The following is a 23,894-nucleotide window of genomic DNA, read 5'->3' on the forward strand; positions in this document are numbered from 1 at the left end:
GGAACATCGCTCGTTTTTCCCCGTCAAGATGTGTGTTGTTTTATCGGGTGATGAAGGTAGTAATCATTGCAGAAAAATTCCATAACCCGCGTATTCTTTTCTGCAATGATTATACCTTTATCACCGTATACAACGTCACATTCGAGGAGTCGTCACTGTGGATTGCAATTGTAATTAAAAGATTTATATGGCGCCCTATCAACATTAGCTCTCTAAAGCGTTTTACAAATGTGAGAGAAAAGATATAAAATCGATGTGCACATACACGTGAATAAAATATAGTGTCAAAAATGCATAGTTATTATTAATATATAGCACCTAATGTAATGATATAATTACCCTAATAACATATAAAACAATTTAAAACAACCCTTAGAAATAATTAGATACATAGAAAGGACACATGTAAGTATAATAACAAACTACAGTTCAAATAGCAACTGAAGGGGTTTTTCGTTAGAAGAAATGTTACAACACTGTTAGAGCTGTACACAATGTAAGAGCACTAAGTATGTAAAAAAAATAATCACAAATTAAAAGCTAATCTTAAAAAAGATGCGTTTTGAGGTCCGCTTTAAAACTAGACAGTGAAATACATTGTCTGAGTTTAAAAGGTAGAGAGTTCCAGAGACTCGATGCGGCCTTATCCAAATCCAAACGTCGATATCCATATGTTTTCGTACGTGTCCAAGGTACTTGGAGAGGATGCAGAGATTCGGATCTTAGTGATCGTGTGGGATTGTAAACTGTAAGGATATCCTTTATGTAAACTGAAGATAGGTTTTTGAGAGATTTGAAAGTATAAAGAACGATCTTATATTGAATTCTGTATTCAACTGGGAGCCACTGAAGATCTATTAGAATAGGAGTAACATGGTCGGATTTTTTGATCGTGTTATCAATCTTGCAGCTGTGTTTTGTGCCCTCTGAAGTTTGCTGGTGTGTTGAGAATGAACACGATAAAGCAATGCATTCCCGTAATCTAATCTGGATGTAACTAACGGTTTACTAGAATTGTACATGCTTCATCATTGATTAATGGACGGATACAGCCAATTCTGCGAATGTTCACATATGCTGAGCGGGAAATAGAGAGACAGTGCTTATTTGTCAAAAAATACGCGTAATATTTTTTTTTTTTTTTTTTTTTTTTTTTACGAAAGATGAATCACTGAGAACACAGTCACCAAATTCAAGATCAAAACTGCTCAAATCTTTAAGTCTGTAGTTTGGTGCGAAGACTACAAGTTCAGTTTTATCTTCATTGAGGAGATTGAAACTCATCAACATACGTATGTCCGATAAACAACTTGAGAGTCTTTGAGACATGTCGGTCCAATTGTCACCAGGTTCAACGATGATATATATCTAGGTGTCATCGGCGTATATATGATACGTCATATCATGACGTCTGCATACTTCCCCTAAGGGTTTTGAAAAAAGGCAGTAGAGTCTCGCCTTGCGGTACATCACATTCGAGGGGAGAAGCATCGGACAACGATGAACCGACGGCAACACGTTGCTATCTATCATTAAGATAGGATTTAATCCATTTTAATGCAGATCCAGTGATACCAAACATGTTGTCCATCCGTTGCAATAGGATAGTGTGGTCTATGACATTGAAATCCACAGAGAGGTCGAGCAATTCAAGGATAGCCCAACTGTTATTATCAAGTGCACATACGATGTCATGATGTACCTTCTTTAGTGCAGTTTATGTAGAGTGTCCCGTTCTGTACGCGGACTGAAAATTGTAATGCAGTTATGCATCTACAGATGAGCTTCGATTCGTTTTACAATAAAATTTTCAAGAATCTTTGAAACGAACAAGAGATTTGACACAGGGAGATAGTTTTTGAAAATTCTTTGTCAAGCCCTGGCTTTTTCAGTAATGGTTGAACGATTGCCTGCTTAAAGTCACTAGGAGCAATGGATTTCAACAGCGACTTGTTTATGATTAAAGTGATGGATGGCAAGAAACTCTCAATGCATTGTTTCAATAGATGCGTAGGAACTGGGTCCAATTCACAAGATTTGGGTGCTGAGTTCATAAGGAGTTTTTGAATTTCTCCTGTAGTTGCAGGTGCAAATTTCGTGAGGTTTTCACCATCAAATGGAATATCAGAGCAAAAATGATCTTTTGCGCCATTGTTTGAGGCAATAGATTCGCAATCTGATATACGGATATTGCTTATTTTTCCATGAAAATATTTAGGGGAAGTTTTCCTATAATTCCTTTCCCTCAAAAGATGAAGGTAAAATAGGTTCGGACGTGTTACTCATGAGCCGATTCGTTAGACAACAAAGCTTCTTAGAGTCTCTGCCACACTCAGTTATATTATGTGAATAATATACCTTTTTATACTGAGTTAAATAATTGTTGTATGTTCGAACTGACTCCTTATATATTTGATGGTGTACAGTCAAACGTGTTTGTCGCCATGTACGGTTTGATTTTCGCTTAGTTCGTTTTAGCATAAGAAATTCCTCTGTAAACCACTGCGAATTATGCCTAAAGATCGCATTTCTTTCTTTCAATGGTGCGTGGTCATTGATTACATCACAGATATCCTCATTGTAAATGTCAACCATGTCTTCGATTGGAATCTCTTTATTTTTGATAACTGGGACTCAATGTCCAGGCAAAACTTATCGTGTTCAATTTTGCGAAAGGAAAAAGACTTTCGTCATCTTTTTTATTTTTTTTTTTTTTTTATTTTTTTTTTTTTTAGGTTTTTGTACTTTGAGGATGGAATAAATGCCTTTACATGTATGATCACAAAATGAAACGCCTTTTGAGTCACATATGAGTTGATTATCAACGGTTGGAACGGAATTCAGGATTGTGCTGTCATCTCTGGTAATAAATACGTCCAGTACATGTCCGTCATGAGTAGGATCAGTTATATACTGTGTTAACCCATGCTCTTTGAGAGAGTTAATAAACATTTGGGAAGTTGGGTCCTTAACCATGTCAAGATTAAAATCCATGTCACCTGTGATAATGAGTTCGTCCGGTGAAACTACATGATGACTTACATAGTGCTACCATTCATTGAAAAATTCAGAAAGCTGTTGTGATGGTGGCCGATAGACAATGCATATTAGAATTTTCAAGTTCTGTGTAAACACCGTGCATTCCATGTGCTCAAAATGATGGAACGAATCATCTAACTGTAAATGAGTGGAATGAAGATTTTTGTTGTAAATGAATGCAACACCGCCACCTTTACGGTTCTTTCTGGGGACGTGGAGTATATCATAACCACCCGGAACGAGTTCTCCTATCGCCCTGCTGTCTGTGCCACTTCCTAGCCATGTTTGAGTCAACACCAAGACATCGATGCCGTTTGATATTATGTGATTACAAAGCACCAGTGATATATTTTTCACTGATCGGGCATTCAAAGTGCATGTATATAAATTGATATTTTGTGCAGGTTTTAAAGGTTGCCCTATCTTAACAGAAATAATGTTTGCATGTTTTACATATTTGCATTATTCACGATTAACAGGATGATGTATTTAAACGATAGAATTTATTGCATTCGTCGAATTGCAATGACATGAATTAAAATTTTACAGTGTAGCAGATGGGATGGATCACGAGGGCTCGGCTCCGATGCGGAGAAAACGCAGTATCACCGAGTATAAGATTGATTTTCTCATGAAATACACAATATTTCTGCAAACATCATATTACATAGAGTGTGGTAGATATACCTTGATCAGTCAAATTTTGTGTTGCATGAGGGCTAAAAATCAGGCATCCCGTGAGAACTATGCTATATGTATTTTGCTGTATTGTAAGGCATTAAGTTTGACCTTTGGACTTTTAAACAATCCTTTTAATATAACATATTTGTCAGTTTTCTTTTTATATTTCAGAATAGAATATGGTGTGAAAGAAGTACAATCTTACCAGGAATAGGACGACAGGTGGGCCATACGCAAAACTGAAACTTGTAAGCTACAAACTGTATCTACATGCATACTATCGACTCTATGTCCTGTATTCAAATAGCTCTCATCTGTTAGAAAACATACTTGCACACAATTGACAACACTAACGCCAAATGAAGAGGTTTGTTTTACACCAAAATCCCCGCATGACTGCCGCTTAGATGTCATTCTCTCACCAGAGGGCGTGTTACGCAAGCTTCACTTACACCTCTGTCAACGCTTGAAATTACGTGACAATATAATCAAATGCTATTAACAGTCATTCTCGTTTCATTTCCCTTTTTAAAAGTTCTTGCAACAGGTGATACGTCAGGCTCTTTTCATAGCAGCCCACTGGCACTTTGTTAAGTGCATGTTTACCATTTAGCTGTTTGTCTCGTATTTTTATAAGTTTTATCGTATTTTTACAGCCTTTCTTACTTTTAAATACCCTGTTTACATTAAAGCCCCACCACGTGAATACCCTATTTTCATACGCATATTACGAAGTAGTTCCACATTTAGGACCAGAAAACCGCGATTTTAAACAATCTACAGTAAGCATCAATTCAATTGCATATTTAGTCCAAAACATAAATGTTGGATATTAGAATCTTTTACAAGATTGCTGTAGAAAGCTGTTGACTGAGCGTTGACAGAGGTATAGTAGCGCACATAACTCGGGGTAGAGAATGTTTAGATGTACAGTATATGTACGACTCTAAAGTGCGATGCTCGCTCCAAGTGCGATGGTCACGCCAAAGTGCGATGGTATGCGCCAAAGTGCGATGGTTTGTTAACGTTACGGACGTCAAAGTGCGATGGTCACGCCAAAGTCCGATGGTGTGGGGTTCAGTAACGTTTGTGACGTCATTCTTAACGTATTTCAAAATAAAACCGAAGAAATGCAACATGGACAACAGCAACGGCAAGGTTTACACTTTTGAGGATATTGAGAACGACAAAGTACATTTGTTGTCGAACTATCTACTTCGCCTGAACATTCTTTAATTCATGATCATTTATTACTTTAACGTACACGCATTAAAGATTCCTGGGGGTATGCTATGATACAAAACATTCTATACGATTTCGCGTTGGAAAATTTTGTGTTTAATAACACGACAACGAGATGGTAATGAAATAAGTTCTAATTCTTATTTTTTGTACATGGATTTTGCACTGATATTTTGGTGAAACAACACACGGTTAGTTCAGTATGTACCAAAACACCGTGTCGTTTACAAACCAATGGATTTCGGCGTGTCACACCATCGCACTTTGGCGTGTCAGACCATCGTACTTTGACGCATGAGTGTGGACCATCGCACTTTGGCGTGTCACACCATCGGGGTTTGGCGCAAACCATTGCACTTTGGCGTGACCATCGCACTTTGGAGTCCTACATATATAAAAGGGGGATATCCGCATGCAAATGTTTGTCTTTAGATATGCTTTCCATCGTACTTGTATAAATAGCAAAAAAAGCCGTGTGTGCAATTATTACCATATATCAGGGGTCCAACTCTTAATTTTGTATTTCTTATAGGAGTTACGAGATTGATCACTGTTCGTTATCTTCACTTTTTCATTGTTAGGAAAGTGCCCTGGGGTCATCCAAACCTTATTTTATAATTGTTAAAATATATTTAAAACAATTGAGATCCTGACCCCTAAACTATATGATTATATTTCTGTTTCACATATCGAGATGCATTAGGAATTCTGGTTGGCAAGTACCCTGGGGTCACCCCAACTCGCATATTTTTTTGATTGTTCAAATATCTTTAAAATGGTTGAGATTCCAACCTTTAATGTAAATATATTCTTGCTGTTCCTACATGGGGTCTCCGTTTTTAAGGTCATATATATTCAAAAGCCCCTTGATTCTCACTTCTAAATATCAAGCTTTTGGCGAAGGAGCAATCACTATCATGTTTACGTCCAAGGTTGACGTGACCTTGGCACGAGCTGATCTCCAACTCACGGCCTCTCGGTTACGAAGCGAACACTCTACCACCGTACTACTGCAACCATTATACATGTAAGTCCCCAGGACCCCAGACCCACATTCAGTATTTAGAATATATTTGATTGAATAATCAGTTTGATCCCCACCTTCGTGTTTGAACCCTTAACCAGTAAACATGAATTTCAAATGTTACAGTTGGTGAATGATACTTCTAGAAAACATTTGTTATTATCTGAAAGAATAAAAGAACTCTGGTTTATAAAACATTCTGTCAACAGTTTGTGTAAAAGAAAAAACAACTACGAATATGTCATCAACTACAAAGAACACGCACTTCAATCTATTGATAAAAAATGACATGGTTTTTATTATTTTTCTATCACATATTGCGTAATTGGTATATTTGCAAGGTATCATCTACAAAGAAAACGAATATGTATCAATGGAAAGTGAATTGATCGTAAGAAAATGCCTCATTACACGGACAGTGGAAGGTTTGGTACCTTTCATTATTTAGATGTCATCATCTTCACGAATTCTGAAAAAAGAAAAAGAAATGTACATATCATTTTGTTGCGTCTTGAGCGATTTCCAAAGAGGAAATAGTTTCTGTAACTTGGATTCTAAAGACTTGTGTCTAACTTAGCTGTCTTCATTCTTTAGGATGTCTGTATATCTAGCTCCCTCAGAAGAAGGCAATTTGCTAGTTATATTGAATTTGAACTTAGATGATTTCTCTCTCTCTCTCTCTCTCTCTCTCTCTCTCTCTCTCTCTCTCTCTCTCTCTTAAAGACGAAAGTGCTTACAGTGAATGATATTCGTGTTTTGTATTACTTGACTTTTATTTACTGCATCAAATACTGGATTGAGAGAGAGAGAGAGAGAGAGAGAGAGAGAGAGAGAGAGAGAGAGTTAAGAACTGACTTATAACAAACCTTCGTAGTTAACTTGTCCATCTCCGTCAATGTCAGCTTCTCTGATCATCTCGTCAACTTCTTCATCTGTTAATTTTTCACCCAAGTTTGTCATCACGTGACGTAACTCAGCAGCACTTATAAAACCATTTCCATCTTTATCAAAAACACGGAAAGCTTCCCTAATCTCTTCTTCTGAATCAGAGTCCTTCATTTTCCTGGCCATCATAGTTAAAAATTCCGGGAAATCAATGGTCCCGTTTCCTGTTCAAGAATGTTTGATTAATTAGAACATACATACAATGTAACTATGAGTAGAATAATCAGAGTACTGAAATGCGTTAAGCTATGCATTTGTAACAATTATGGAAAAGGAGATTTTCTTTTAGTATTTAAACATTTTTGGAAGAAACATTCATCACGTCCTCATCAATAATTTCTAAAGTCATAACAATGATACATGCACATACAATTTGAATGAAGCAAAAATCATTTTTATCTAATATCATATTTATTATGAAGATGAAACAAGGTTTGAAAACCAAATTAATAGGTTAATATTGGTTTATGATTACAATATGCCCTCTAATGGTAAAACAACTGCCACGATAAATTCTGTCAAATCTGTAACATTTTTTAATTTCTAATTTTCAGGCAAAAAAAAAATGATATGGAAAAGCAATTAGCAGTAAAACCTAAGTAGTTCAATTTAAAATTATTCTAAATCATTCTAAATTTATCAAGAAAAACTCAAATATATTATTCTGCATAAAGATTCTTGTAATGGTGTTATTTTTTAAATGCAATAAATATATATTATTACTACAGTAACTTGATCCGAAGAGTCGGATCACGTCGAGTTGACAGGAACGGGTCATCAGATCACACGAGACGCGAAGCGTTGAGTTTGATCTGATGATCTGCGCTTGTCAACTCGACGTGATCCAACTCTTCGGATCAAGTTACTGTAGTCATGATAAATTTATCATATACCCTCTTATGCATTTTAAATCCACATTTATAAGATACTAAATGTAATCTAAAGTATCAAAAATACAGACATACAGTGAAATTATATTTTGTGTGCGCTGTTTTGTTTGTGACGCAGTTTTTTAATATTTACCATAAAAAAATGTTGCGTTGATACATTGTGACATCTGTGAAATCCACAGTATCAAAAACGAAACATTGTTGGGTATATAATAGAGATCTTGATGTAAATAAATTATGACATATAGCCTTTGAATAACATAGTTTTGGTGTTTGGCTGTGTTTTGCAGTATTCGTCTGTGTTTTACGATCGTGGGCGGTAAAAATACCCATTCAGCTTAGTTCTATAAAATACATTGCCTCTTTACTAACAGCTTTTCTTTCTATTATGATTACAATTCCATGAAAGGTGAAGATAACGAACAGTGATCATTCTCATAACTCCTATAAGCAATACAGAATAGGTAGTTGGGCAAACACGGACCCCTGGATACACCAGAGGTGGGATCAGGTGCCTAGGAGGAGTAAGCATCCCCTGTAGACCGGTCACACCCGCCGTGAGCCCTATATCTTAATCAGAAAAACGGAGTTATCCGTAGTCAAAATCAGTGTGTCAGGAACGGCCTAACAATCGCTATGAAACACGTCAGACAGCATTTGAACCAATGATAGGTTGTATTGACGAACTAGATCGTTATAACGACCATGGGATTTGCATGGATAATCATTAGATATATCATCATTACTGTACATAATTATTATTACACGTATTATCATTACAAATATTATTATTATCTCATGTATTGTTATCAAATGATGACACTCACCATCAGCATCCACTTCATTGATCATATCCTGAAGTTCTGCTTCGGTGGGATTCTGACCCAGTGACCTCATCACTGTCCCCAATTCTTTTGTTGTAATGGTTCCATCACCGTCTTTGTCAAACAGGCTGAAAGCCTCTTTGAATTCTAAAAATAGGAAAAACTTCAAATTATTTACTTTTTAAAATTTTGATGCAAGAAAATGATGGATGTTATTATATATACTTTTTCTAATGTAATAGTTATGCTTTCTTCAATATCAAATTTCATTTTCAGTTCATATACAAGTTAAATGCTGTATTTATTATATGCATGTAATAAGCCATTAGCATATATCGACTTATTACATAGTAACTGTGTGATTTCAACGTTATAAGAAAATCATCTGATAGAACTGCTTGCATTAAAGAGATGCAGAAACTTCTATCCGTTGTTAAGTGAAGACTTTGCATCTTTTTAAAGAATATTAACTACAGCTGATTCTATGGATTGGATTATTTTCATAAAATGAAAGCCTACATTTTACATTGTACCTGATTTTAACAACATATATGAAGCATATATAAAATACCATTATCTAAATTATGACGTGATGAATTGTAAACGTTATATCGACACCCAAAAGACCTTCTATATTTACAATAACGTATGAGGGATTTAAAGAAGTGATGCTTGGGTCATTGACATTCTCTGTTTACCATGCAGTAGCGTGTTCAAACAGAGAGAAATCACCCAGTTCACTGTATACTACCTCCATAAAAATAACTTGTAGGAGGCCAATTTATTACTCCATTGGATTCTATATGCATGAATATTTTAGATAAAAATGAAGTCATGGTTCCTCTGTTGAACCTTTTTTTTCCCCAAAATGTAACTCAACCATCGCGAGTAATGTTTGAATGTTGAGCATGCTTCAAATATCCCCTAAATGTTAGATTTTATTATAGACGTACCCGCTATTTGTTCTTCTGTAAGTTGATCCGCCTAGAAAAAAAAGTTTAAACTTTGTAGTATGAGGCAAACAAGAAGGTAGAATGTTTACGACTTCACATGAAAACAACTGTTTTATCTGTGTGTCATTGTTGGGTAGACATTCTTGAAGACAGTCTAACTTGTAAACGATGTTAAAATTTTTTAACATTAATGAACCAGTTTGGTATATCATTCATTAGTTAACTAAAATATACTCATTTAAAGATAAATTGATAAATCGTCGAACTTCAGGTTTGAATACGACTTCACGGTAACGTAAATGACAAAATCTATGTAAATGACATTAATTTAGATAATGCATTTTCCTAATCTCCATCTAAATAAATACATGTGACTTAAACCCATATATTACAGCTAAATCATTTACACAAAATTGCACTGAAAATCAGCTTACCATGATAAGCGTCCTTCTTCTGTGAGTTTTATGTGAAATGGTGTTGTCTACTTATTGTTAAGAGAAACCTCATGTGAAACAGGTCTATTCACGACATTGACATGTAAATAAGTGCCCCTTTCTATAAAATTTGACAGAATTCAGCGATCTAAATGATTTAAAATGCACCCTGTGTATGTGACTTGGCTTTATAGTTTCATAACTTCAGAAATGCACGAGTTGGCTCCACACGTTACGGTGCACCTTGTTCACAATCCTGGGTATTTACAGATATCTATGGAAGTAGACGACGGCGTGTCGCAATGCGACATTTAAACATATTTTTTTTCAGAAAGTGATATAGAGTCATTGATCCCTATAGATCAGTCGATATATCTATATTTCAAAATTGCTATATTCTCATCTATCCTTATAGATTAATAGATTCTGCCAATACTCTCCGAAATGCTAGCTCCATAGTACCTGGAGAAACCTTGATATCGTTTTAAGAGGTGAAGTCCATAAACTACAGTAGAGTATTACATATACTTGATTAGTAAATATCGTGAAGTTAATTAAAAAAACTACTTTCGTTTTCGATAAACTAACCCTGGAATAGCGATCAAAGTATTGATAGTACTGATAGACGATGGTATGAGTTGGGAAAAGATTAGCTAAAGTGACCTTAAAGCAGTACAGAGATTGCAACTGCATTAATGGTGATTCATTTTGTAATGATACATGTAATTCAGTAATGGTAAAACAAGATAGACGAGTTCATAGATAGTTTATTAAATCCATAAAAAGAAACATGAACATATAGTTTAAAAGTGCTAGGTTTTGCGATGACACAGATCTTGAAAGTAAGTAATAAGTCGAACATTGTCCAATATGTCGAATGGTCCAGGACTGTTCTGGGAAGTTTGCGCCTTATAAATCCCGAACCGTCGCATATACAAACTCCCAAACTGTCGTAGTCCCGAAACATCGCACACCCCTTGGCAACAAATCCATCGCGTCCGAAATCTATCTCCTAGGAAGAGGTACATGGCAACTTCCTTCTTGGACCTAACACTACAATTGAATGTAGCACAGCGTGGCATTTTTCAAAGCTATGCAAAGCTTAGTTACACAAAGTCTTTTGTTTACATCACAGTGGGTTTTTCTGACGTCATCAGCAGGGGGAGATAAACCGCGATCATGGAAGATGAAGTTTCGTGATCGAGTACATTTGATCAGCTATATTGATGTTATAGTGCATTGCAAAAAAAATCAAAGTACTGAAAGTACTGAAAAGCGCTAAGCTGACTTCATGAATTCTGTATGTAATGTTAATGAGCAGGAACAACATTAAGAAAAGGTGTATGCATTATTCTTTATTTTCGCATAACTAAGTAGTACATTTTCTGTAAGAAAATAACAAATATGGATTGGAAGCAATGTCCTGAAACTTTTCAACACGTTGAAATATAAATTTTATATGATGTTGTTAAAACAATGGTCACTATGATAATTTTGATCCCACACTAAACTAAAACCCTGTCCTTGGATCACGAAATTTACAATTTTGGTAAAGGACACCTGTTCTTATTAAATATCTATAATCAGAATTTAGTATCAATAGCATTACCACCGCTGGGGTGGTCCAGAGGTAAAGTGTTCGCTCTGTATGCGGGCGGTCGGGGTTCGAATCCCGGCCGCGACAGACCTAGTTCGTTAAACAGATAGTGACAGTTCCATCACCAAACTCTCGGCATCAGGTGTGAATGTCACGGGTCCTCGGAGATGGCCTTTAAAACGGATGTCCCGTGTCACAGTAGGTGTGGCACGCTAAAGAACCCTCACTGCTCAATGGCCTTAAGCGCCGAGCATAGGCCTAAATTTGAAGCCCTTCACCGGTCTTGGTGACGTCTCCATATGAATTAAAAATTATTGAGAAGAACTTTAAACAAGATACAATCAATCAATAGCATTTAAGGCTATGTTATTCAAATATTTGACAAATGAACATTTTATACCCTATTTAGCTCCCCATCCATCTTCCCAAGGCAAGGGTTTCTGATCCGCTCTGCTCCGGTCCCTGGATCATTAAATGCTCTACATGACTATGCACTTTTTTCTCTTACAGATGTGATGTTATAGAGGAGAACATTTTTGGTAGAAAATGTGAAAACAGTTGTAATGGTAGTTTTCGGTAAAAAGTGTTCAATTGTTATTACGCAACTAACTTACTGTTGTGTTCCAGTTAAAAAGTGTATGAAATATTTTTAGAATACAACTGAAATGAAACAAATCAATAGTTTGATACATATATGTAAGTCACTTATAATAGAAAGGAACAAACAAACTGGACAAAAAAGAAAATTACACATAACCACATGCACTAACAAATGCCACACGTCAAAACACACCAATAATGCAGGATTATGAAACACTTTACATCCATTTCATTACCTTACCAGAAATCATTTAAATACACACATAAACATGCATCTGTATGACTTGTACTACAGAATCCAGTGCATAATTATCTGTAAATAGCAATCAAACCATGAAAGTGGAATTATTTTTTGTCATCAATAATGAAGTTATTTTCAATTCAAAATCAGGTTGGAGAGAATCTGAATCCAAATACGTCCGATAAATACATGTATAACTGAAAACAAAATTTAAGTTATTTAGAAAAGATGTTCATCATACATGTGCAATATTACTTTGAAACTGAATACTACGTCATCAACAAGAGTGGAGATAACTCATTTTTAACATGAAAGTTAGTGCAAGAGGATATACTAATTCAAATATGATGATGAATTTAACTAACATATAAGCATGGATTTACATTTAGCAATTGTAGTGATTGTTTGTTATACGTAAATCTAAAAAAAACACACACCAAGAGTTTGTACACAGGTACATTAAACGCTGTACTCATCAACTTGTGTGTATTACACTTCTTGTGTAAAAGCTCATATTCATATTGCAAAGGAGACTCATCCGTTTGTCTGAATGAGATATAATACACATTGCTATTGTTTTAATTTTATAAAACAGTTCTTTATATGAAAATGCTAATAACCTTAGCAAAAAACCATAAGATTCGAAGCTTGTGTAGGAGTTCTAATATGGAAAAAAAAACGTAACAGAAGTGACTCGCAATAAATATGCAAAATTTACAACATGCAAATGTAGCTAAATGAGAATCCCAAACTAGGCACTGAAAAGTTACAAAAGTAATTTTCAAACGGTAATGTTCAAACCGCTGTTAGAAATAATGAAGAGGCATCTCACCAAAAAACTAAATGCATCTTTTTTATATGAAAAGATCGTTCAGTGAAAACAAAATGTGGGAACAGGGAACAACGACGTTACATCCATGCCCCTCCCCCTTCTTCATCATTTGTACGTTCGGAAATACATGTAGCATATGCATGTCATTGTCAATTGTTTGTTTGAAGTACAAAGAAATTGAAAACACGATTACTTTTCGTTGTAAGTAGCGTGCTGTGGACCGCAAACCATTTCACATTCATGCTTGACACAATGGCAATGTTTATCTAACACTTGTTCTAAACATATGTATTTCAGTATACAGCCCTCGTAAAATTCCACGCAGTGTTTTGAATATTTGAAACCGGGGTATTGTCTTTCATAATATAATATGATATAATATAATGTTGTACCTTTTATCTTTTCCTTGCCCCAAGACTATTATTTTTAGTCTCATTTTTGAAACTAAATCACGAAATCAAATTTGATTGTGTTGACGATGATTCTGAAGAATATCTTGGTCGTTTAGAAATAATAAAGTAAGCTTAAGTTACACCGCTGCATCCTCTAAATTTCTGCATGACCGACTTACATATATGATCGGGGAAGGTGTAAGCAGTTACGCAGCATCATCCTTCTGAGACACCGATCTCGGTCCTTCGCTGTCAAAACATAATCGTGCACAAATTCTTTCTCGTTCACAATGGACACGGATCAGTTAATTTTTCACTGTGTTGCACACATTTTTGCTGCGTCAGACAAAAATTTTACTGAGTCGGAACAATAGCCGAAACACACGTGGAAAACCCTCCTGATTCGTGTATAGCTTAATGACATGGCTTCTAATTATAGATTGCACCATGCAAATTGATTTTCCTGGCCTATAAGCGCCATGCGAAGGTAACAATGCAAAGGCACCCTAGCTAAAATGGTTTCATATACATATTCTTATTCAATTTTAGATTTTGAATCACTTTAATTATTACAGACGCAGATTCAAATGGGAATTTTAACTGAAGAATGACCTGCATCTGTGTCTCACTTTCCCCAAGAATGAAGACAAAAATATCACCCTTTTTATACATATTTTATTCACTGTTCAACGAACTGTATTTCCGGGGGAAAATGCGACTGCAGATATGAATGTTATCCCCGTGCGAGATCGGTTGCAAAATTACGACTACTTTAAACACGACTTGACTACAGCGATGCATAAATTCGCCTATAGGTGGCGATAAACCGGAAACATGATGACGAAAGCAAAATCCAACTGGCGGCAATAAGCGCTTAAGCTACGCTTATCGCTTAAAAAACAAGATGCAGTCAAAGGCGCCTGAGTCAAGGATATTGCAATATGGAGGAAATTCGAACAACGAATAAATATTTCTCTCCGATCTATGGTATCTCTTTTTACCTTTTTTATGTTTCTAGAAGCTTGACTACATGTGTCATTACCACAGAACACTAATTTATCCACGTTTTAAAAATTGGCTTATCCCACTGATTCATAATATCCATTCATAGTTCGAATTTCCTCCATTGTTTACATCAAGGTTATAATGCAATATCTTTGACCCAGGCGCCTAAAGTTGGTGTCCTTTAGACCTAAAAAGGACTGCAATGTGTGGACCATGGGTATGTGTTTCTAACAGAGATTTAATATTCCCGTGTGAAATAAAACTGTTTTAAAATAGTCTTTTTTAAATCTTGAACCAGGCAAATAATTTTTATAAGTGCTGTACTGAATGACATATAGGCCTAATGTATATGACATATTTATAGGCGTTCTTTATAACTTTAACCTCAGAATGAAGTGTCATCCTTGTATATAATTTGAATAAACAACTGACAATATAAAAAAAGCGTTTGAGTTTCACACATGTACCATGCATTTATACCTAATCCAGTGATATATGTCTGGCAACAAATTAAAAATGCATTAATCTAATGACGGATTTAGAGGGAAATGGGGGATTATTGGGGTTACACCCCATTTTGGCTAATTTTCGTTAAATATAATATACATTTATTGCATGATAGTGAGGGAGATATGAAGATTTATTCACCCAAGAAAAATCATATTCCCAGAGGGCAACGCCCGAGGGGAATATGATTTTTCTTGGGTGAATAAATCTTCATTTCTCCCGATCATTCATGCAATAAATTGTTTATTATACCGAAACAAAGCAAGACTACAAAAATGTATTTGAAATTGGAGTCCGCTCATCTATATGGCTGAGATCGCCCTAACGGTAAAACCGCACCGTCAACGTATTACAGTAGAAGATACAAACAACGAAATACAGTGAAATGATAACCAGTTTTTGTATTTCCATTTTCCTTGAATGTAGATTAACTTCCTTGGGTTTTCTGTATCAACTAAAACCATGCATTCAACTGTGTATCAGAGACCCGCATATTTTGTGCCTTACAAACTATGAAAGTAGGATGACTCGGACTTATTGTGACGTCACAATACACTTCGTCTACCTTGACGTTAAATTGATGGAAATTGCACGAGGCTGCTCAAGGGGTAAATATGATAGGGAAATATGATGTTTGAGAGGGAGATAAAACTCCCCCAAACTTCCACCAGAGTTCGTTTGCTCACAAACCAAACTCTTCCACTTAGGCATTATGGGATAGCGATTTCTTAGGCCGCGTATACTGTGACGTCACTGTAGAATGACGAAAAAACATAACGTCAAACGTAAACAACTTTCAAAACAAGAACGTAAACATCAAGTTCATTACTTTACACAATAATTTGAAAAAGTCTCCCTACTTTTTAATGATCTTTTAATCTTTTAATTTGTCTGCGTGATAATCGCGGACTCACAATATACAAATCTGTATATTGTGGTGCGTCACATAGGAGAGGTCTATTCGTAGGTGACGTAATGAGGCCTCGACGGGGAGTTTGCAAACTCCCCGTCGAGGCCTCATTACGTCACCTACGTACAGACCTCTCCTATGTGACGCAGCACAATATACAGATTTGTATATTATGAGTCCGCGATTATCACGCGGGCAAATAACAATAAAGAAGTAGTTCGTAGTTAAAAGCTTGAAAATATTGACATTAAGAGCATTAATATAAAAGTATGGATTTTATTTTAAACATAAAATTATCAAAAGATCATTAAAAGGTAGGGATACCCTGTTCAAATTATAGTGTTTAATGTTTACGTTCTTGTTTTGAACTGTTTACGTTTGACGTTACGTTTTTTTCGTCATTCTACAGTGACGTCACACAGTATATGCGGCCTAAGAATTCGCTATCCCATAATGCCTAACTGGAAGAGATTGGTTTGTTAGCAAACAAACTCTGGTGGAAGTTTGAGAGGGAGATATGAAGTTTTGTTATCCCTGGCATGTGACCGTCTAGACCAATCAGATTACGCGTTGCATAGAATTCTCATACTGAGGTATAATAAGATAATTTTTTGCCATTTTGGTGTCTTCACTACCCCCTTTCTTGGTTGAAAAAAAGTTCTAACTTGAGCCGCAATTCCCATTAACCTTTGAAAAACATTCAGTATCCGCCACTGAAGGATGTAAATATTGATGCTCACAAACTATAATGTTGGTTTTTCATGTTAAAAACACAGAGTAACTATACAACGATGCCCATTTTAAGCGTTGCTGATACTCTTTTTTTTTAAAGTTTGCGTAAGTTTACCTCTCTCCCCATGTGTACGGTCATGTGCCACGTGCACTGTAAGGCCGTGTCTATAAATAATGGTTGCGACATCAAGCTCCAGTGCAATCGGACATCGCTTGGTCTTTGCCTTCAACTAGAGAAGTTTTTCTCAACTTGGCGAAAAAGACCAAGCAATGTTCCGATTGTTTCCGGTGAATACGTGTGCATGTGCAGGCTGACTTTTCCCAATAGCATCCGGTTAAACCTCGTTTATACATTTTCTGCGTTGACCTCAGGGTTCACGCAAAATGAGTTAACTATAGTATAGTGCTTACTATAGCTGTTAGAAAATAGATGTTGCTAACTGAAACAATTCAAGCATTGTAATCAAACTTTAGATGATTCGAAATTGTCCACATACACTGGTATCCTTTAGAATCTTTCATTTCACCAAAAAAACTACATAACCCGAAAAACCATGAGGACTAGCTAATACTTTTTAGGAAACAATCTAGAATGGAATTTTTGCTATTATTATGTTAGGCATGCGTATGATAGTTCAACCTTATATTATTTAAGATCTTTCAATCAGTGCACCTACCGGTATGTGTAAATAGATAAAAAATACTTACAAATGTATGCTGTTCAGATAATTGTTCGTTTTAGGCCTAAATAAGTTAAAAAAAACCAACTTCCCACCCCAGCGTTCTCATTTCTCAACTTCCAGGTTTGACCCTATTCAATTCGATCATCAGACATTCCGGCCCAATTCCAAATATTTACTAGTAAGCATATTATAACTATTCAATCTTATATATATTGACGTTATCAATATTCAATATACAATGATTCATCCAGTGCTGTTTTATACATACACTGGAGATCACGGGTATTTACAGATATTGTTGATTGATTATCTATGCAAATCTATAGCGACATGTCGCAATGCGACATTTAAACACAAAGTGATATACAGAGGCATTGATCCATATAGATCAGTCGATATATCTTTATTTCAAAAATGTAAAGCGGTAAAGTTCAAGATAAGGCCAGTATGTGCGAATTGAAGCAGAATATTTTGATTGGCGGAGCAATCGCACTACAACCTGAAAGTATTTCAATTTATCCCAGCACTCAGCTTTCCAGAAATCCAACACACACACATAAGGTTATAGTCGGAGTGGATCTGGGTATCAAGGATTTACCATACATGTCATCCTTTGCGTTACATTGTATTTGATACTGTGCGCCACCATGGATTTGTAGCACATGGTAACTTATTGGACAAGCAGACTTATGAAATGACATGGATTTGTAGCACATGATAACTTATTGGACAAGCAGACTTATGAAATGACATGGATTTGTAGCACATGGTAACTTATTGGACAAGCAGACTTATGAGATGACATGGATTTGTAGCACATGGTAACTTATTGGACAAGCAGACTTATGAAATGACATGGATTTGTAGCAAATGGTAACTTATTGGACAAGCAGACTTATGAGATGACATGGATTTGTAGCACATGATAACTTATTGGACAAGCAGACTTATGAGATGACATGGATTTGTAGCACATGGTAACTTATTGGACAAGCAGACTTATGAAATGACATGGATTTGTAGCACATGGTAACTTATTGGACAAGCAGACTTATGAAATGACATGGATTTGTAGCACATGATAACTTATTGGACAAGCAGACTTATGAAATGACATGGATTTGTAGCACATGATAACTTATTGGACAAGCAGACTTATGAAATGACATGGATTTAACCATTCCCTGTATGTCAGATATATACCTTAGGTCAGATGTTTACGTCATTGCACTCTACCATTCCACTTAATCAAATTTCATCTGCTTCATTCCGTGAATGCAATTTATTGTTCACTTTAAATGACCGATATCATGTGAAAGTATTTTACTTTCATGTATTTCACAATCAAACTTTTGTAATTTTAATTGCATTTTGAAGCGCATGGTATTGTTGTGGTAAGAATCCTTTTCCCCCGGTATTTTTCTCGTCAAGTCAAGAAGAAATCTGGACTTGGCGTAAAAGACCGAGCGATGCTCCGATTGCCTCCAGTACACTTGTACATGCGCAATCTCACTTTTTCCTAAGTATTCGGTTTAACCTCGCTTATGCAAGGTGAAGATAACGAACAGTGATCAATCTCATAACTCCTATAAGCAATATAAAATAGATAGTTGGGCAAACACGGACCCCAGGACACACCAGAGGTGGGATCAGGTGCCTAGGAGGAGTAAGCATCCCCTGTTGACCGGCTTATATATTTTCTGCGTGGACCTCTTAGTTTTCCTTGCTTTTTGTACATGTAGAAATCACCCTAGAAAAATTGTATAACCCATGCATTCTTTTCTGCAATGATTGCTACCTTAATCAACATATAAAACTTTAAAAGTATGTACTCTACATCGTCATAATGGCTGATTTCCTTTTAAAACATGAAAGTGTATTCGTTTCAAATATCAATGCCAACCTGAGTAGCTCAGTAATTTAGCACGTCAACTATTGAACTGTAGATCGCGGGTTCGAGTCCATCAAGGGTTTGATTTTTTTCGTCAGATTGCTTTCTAATAAAACTGCATTTTTGACTAACTGACGCAAATTTGAAAGTTTTCAATCTCAAAATATTGTTATACATATCCTCCACTTTTCATCCATATCAAATTTCTCTCGTGTAACATTCCTCATTTAACACTAAAATACATGTTGCTTATATTGACCTATTTGTTACTTAAAACAAAACAGTTAATACCCCCTTTGTCCTTGACGACACATCGTATTTGGTAATGACAGGTGGTACTAACAACGGATCGCATTACTTTGCAACAACATCGTCGAGGATGAAAACAATGTCAATTTCAAAGGAAATACAAGAAATGATTCAGTGAATATAAACATTGACGGTTGGTTTTGCGCCAGTATGTTTTTGAAAATCAATTATTCGTTTTTTCCATTGACATCTTTTTTACTCTTTTCGCCGCCCATACTAATGTACCAGTCTAGTTCTCTGTGGAAAAGTTACAATTTCCTCAATCAAATTATGGTAATTACGAACGATTCCTTCATATTTGTGACGCAGTTGTGGAATACACGTAGGAATAAAATTACAATTCAGTTGTTGGGTTGTTTGTCTATCTTACGTTCCGTCGCGAATTTTTCACTCATATTGAGAAGTCTGCTTCAGTGATCAGGGTCGTAGCAGTAAGGGTTCTTTATCATTCCAACCCCTGCCGCGACACGGGACCCCCGTTTTTAAGGTCATATTCATCACCTCTGATATCTTCTGGGGTCCGTGTTTGCCCAACTCTCTAGTTTGTATTCCTCATAGGATTTATGAGATTGATCACTATTTGTGATCTTCACCTTTCATTTAAAAGATCCGTGGTTCTCATTTCTAACTACCAAGCTTTTGGCGAAGGAGAAACCACTGCCTATGTTCACGTTTAGATTTGACGCGACCATGGTACGGCTCTCAAACTCATGGCCTCCTGGTTACGAAGCGAACGCTCTACCACTGTACTACTGCGATCGTTGTTGGTCCCCATTACCCCAGACTCATATTCAGTATTTGAAATTTATTTTGAATATTAAGTTTAAGCCCCACCTTCGGGTTTGAACCCTTACCCAGCAGACATGAATTTCAAAATGAAGATATAGAACTCATTGCATGTTATATTTGATGAATGACACTTCATGACACTTCTAGAAAACATTTTTATCATCAAGAATAAAAGAACTCTGGTTTATAAAACATTTATTCTGTCAACAATCTTATGTAAAACAAAAAAAACAAAAAATACGAAAATGACATCAACTGTAAATAACACGCACTATTGTTTAAAATGACAGTGTATCAACATTATGTTATCACTCATTGCGTAATGGATATGTTGCAATGTATATTTTACAAAGAAAAAGAATATGCATGAATGAAAAATGAATTGATCTTAATAAAATGTCTCATTGCACGGACAGTAGAAGGCTTGGTATCTTCCATTATTTACTTGTCATCATATTGACGAATTCTGAAAAAAAGAAATGTACATACTATTTTATTGCGTGTTGAGCGATTTCCAAAAAAGCCTTTTAAGGACTTAAGTCTAGCTCAGATGTGTTCGTTCTTTAGGAAGTTGTATAAAGTCTGTATATTTAGCATTTTGAGAGCTTTCTTCAGAATAGCAGATGGCAATTTAAAAGATGTAATGAATTTAAACTTAAATAATTCATCAGAAAAAGGTTGGAAAAGATTAGTCTCTCGATAGATTAATCGACGAGAGAGAGAGAGAGAGAGAGAGAGAGAGAGAGAGAGAGAGAGGGAGAGAGAGATAGGGGCTACGAACTGACTAATAACAAACCATCGTAGTTAACTTGTCCATCTCCGTCAATGTCAGCTTCTCTGATCATCTCGTCAACTTCTTCATCTGTTAATTTTTCACCCAAGTTTGTCATCACGTGACGTAACTCAGCAGCACTTATAAAACCATTTCCATCTTTATCAAAAACACGGAAAGCTTCCCTAAGCTCTTCTTCTGAATCAGATTCCTTCATTTTCTTGGCCATCATAGTTAAAAATTCCGGGAAATCAATGGTCCCGTTTCCTGTTCAAGAATATTTGATTGATTAGAATATACATAATCATGGGTACCATAATTAAAGTAATTAAATGTGCTAAGCAGTGCAGTTGCATACTATATATAGTTGTGACAATAATGGAAAAGGAGTGTCTGTTAGTAGTTAGACAAGAAGAGCTACCCCGCATATTTTGAGACGAAAGATTAATCATTTCCACACCAATTAACAATGATATCTGCACCTTGGAAGAAGCAAAACTAATTTAATTTAATATAATTTTATCATAAAAATGGAACAAGGGAGTTTAAACAAAATTAACAGAACTATTGGTTAACAATTACAATCTGCCAACATCTGCCGCGATTAATTCTGACAAATCTGTAACAGTTCTCCAGATTGAGCTTTTTGATTAATTCTGACAAATCTGTAACAGTTCTCCAGATTGAGCTTTTTGATTAATTCTGACAAATCTGTAACAGTTCTCCAGATTGAGCTTTTTGATTAATTCTGACAAATCTGTAACAGTTCTCCAGATTGAGCTTTTTGATTAATTCTGACAAATCTGTAACAGTTCTCCAGATTGAGCTTTTTGATTAATTCTGACAAATCTGTAACAGTTCTCCAGATTGAGCTTTTTGATTAATTCTGACAAATCTGTAACAGTTCTCCAGATTGAGCTTTTTGTAATTTTTTGTACAATATATCACAAGCAATTAAAAATGTGTTTATATATGTCCTCTCGGTGTTTTTCATCTCTTTCAGACATGACTTCACTATAAAGTGATGCAATTTGTTATATATTGTCAACCTCTTGAGATACCTGAAAAACAATCACCATCCTGATTGTAATTGTCTCTGGTAAAACATAACGAGTATATCTCGAGTTCTTGAACAAAAATCACATGTAAGGTTCTCACAACGCAAGTGACTTTTGCTTTTGTTTACACATATATGTCTCAAATTATTGACTTAAAATATATTGCATGTCTGTGAAGAGTATTTCTATCTTTAAAGCATGTTATCTCAAGTTCTTTCAAGACTCTCAAATGCATACTGTATGTTTCTTCATACTGTATGCAAGATATTTCAAAATCTTAATTCTCATCGCATTTTTATTTGTGTTTGTTTTCCAGTATTACACTTGTGCTGTAAAAATGCCCGAGGCCTGTTCTCTTCACCACACTCAATTCATTTCAGGTATGTACTCTCTCATCATAGATTGATCACTGTTCGTTATCTTCATCTTGCATCATAGTAGATATTAGTAAATTTTATACGTATGAAAATAACAACCTTTTTCTAATTGCCATTGGATTTTTGTTAGTCTGGTCTGGTATTGAGACAAATCCCGGACCATCAAAGATACTGATGGAAAACTTTCACATTGCACACAATAATGTATGTAGATTACTTTCAAAGCTAGATATTGTATCATATGCGCTATCTGATTTTGATATAATTGCAATTTCTGAAACCCATTTAGATAACTCAACATCTACATGTAATAATGACCTGGCACTACCCGGGTATCACATACCTCTTCAAAAAGACATAAATCGATTAGGTGGAGGCGATGGGTTATATATATATATATATATATATATATATATATATATATATATATATATATAAAGATAGTCATTTTTTAGTTAGAAATGATCTTAGATCTAAATACATGAAAAGTCTTTGGTCCAAATTAAGTTATTATAAGTAAAAATACACTAGTGGGTGTCATTTATAGACTACCTGATCCCAAGGCAGAATACTAGGATCACTCTGCACTAAATATACAACAAGCTTTAGATTCAAATATCCCCATTGTACTACTTGATGACTTTAATGTTAATATGCTTTCAGACCAAAGCAAACAATTCAAGTTTATGTTACAAAGACTAACAAGTATCATAAACAATGCTACAAACTTCACATCTCAGAATGGGACATGTATAGTTTTAATCCTAACCAATAACACTAACATAATTGCAAATCATAACATAACTGCACCATTCCGCAGTTCTCATTGCATAATGAGCGTTGAACTAAAATTTACAATCCACAAAAAATATTCCTACAAGAGGGTAATAAAACTATGAACATGCAAACCCCACTGAAAACTACAGGTGTTCCTCAGGTTTCCGTATTTGGACCTTTCCTATTTCTATTGTACATTAATGATATTTGTGATGATCTATCTAATATATCATACATTTTGCTGATGATACTTCTTTATATATGCTGTCATAGATCATGATATAGCAAGTGCAAAGTGAAGATAACGAACAGTGATCAATCTCATAACTCCTACAAGCAATACAAAATAGATAGTTGGGGAAACACGGACCCCTGGACACACCAGAGGTG

The 23,894-nt window shown here is 35.5% G+C and overlaps 1 protein-coding gene across 1 annotated transcript in view; it reads right to left on the reverse strand.

The window, feature by feature from the left end:
• Nucleotides 1-23,894, reverse strand: part of LOC125649685 (uncharacterized) — a 64,905-nt gene that overhangs the window by 22,671 nt on the left and 18,340 nt on the right. The window contains exons 6-8 of the mRNA XM_056166782.1: nt 21,317-21,559; nt 8,649-8,792; nt 6,960-7,095 (exon numbers count right to left, since the gene is read on the reverse strand). Coding sequence (XP_056022757.1) covers nt 6,960-7,095; nt 8,649-8,792; nt 21,317-21,559 — 523 coding nt within the window. The remainder of the gene's footprint in view (nt 1-6,959; nt 7,096-8,648; nt 8,793-21,316; nt 21,560-23,894) is intronic.

This window comes from Ostrea edulis, chromosome 5 (genome assembly GCF_947568905.1).
Source record: "Ostrea edulis chromosome 5, xbOstEdul1.1, whole genome shotgun sequence".
NCBI classification, from domain to species: Eukaryota; Metazoa; Mollusca; class Bivalvia; order Ostreida; family Ostreidae; genus Ostrea; species Ostrea edulis.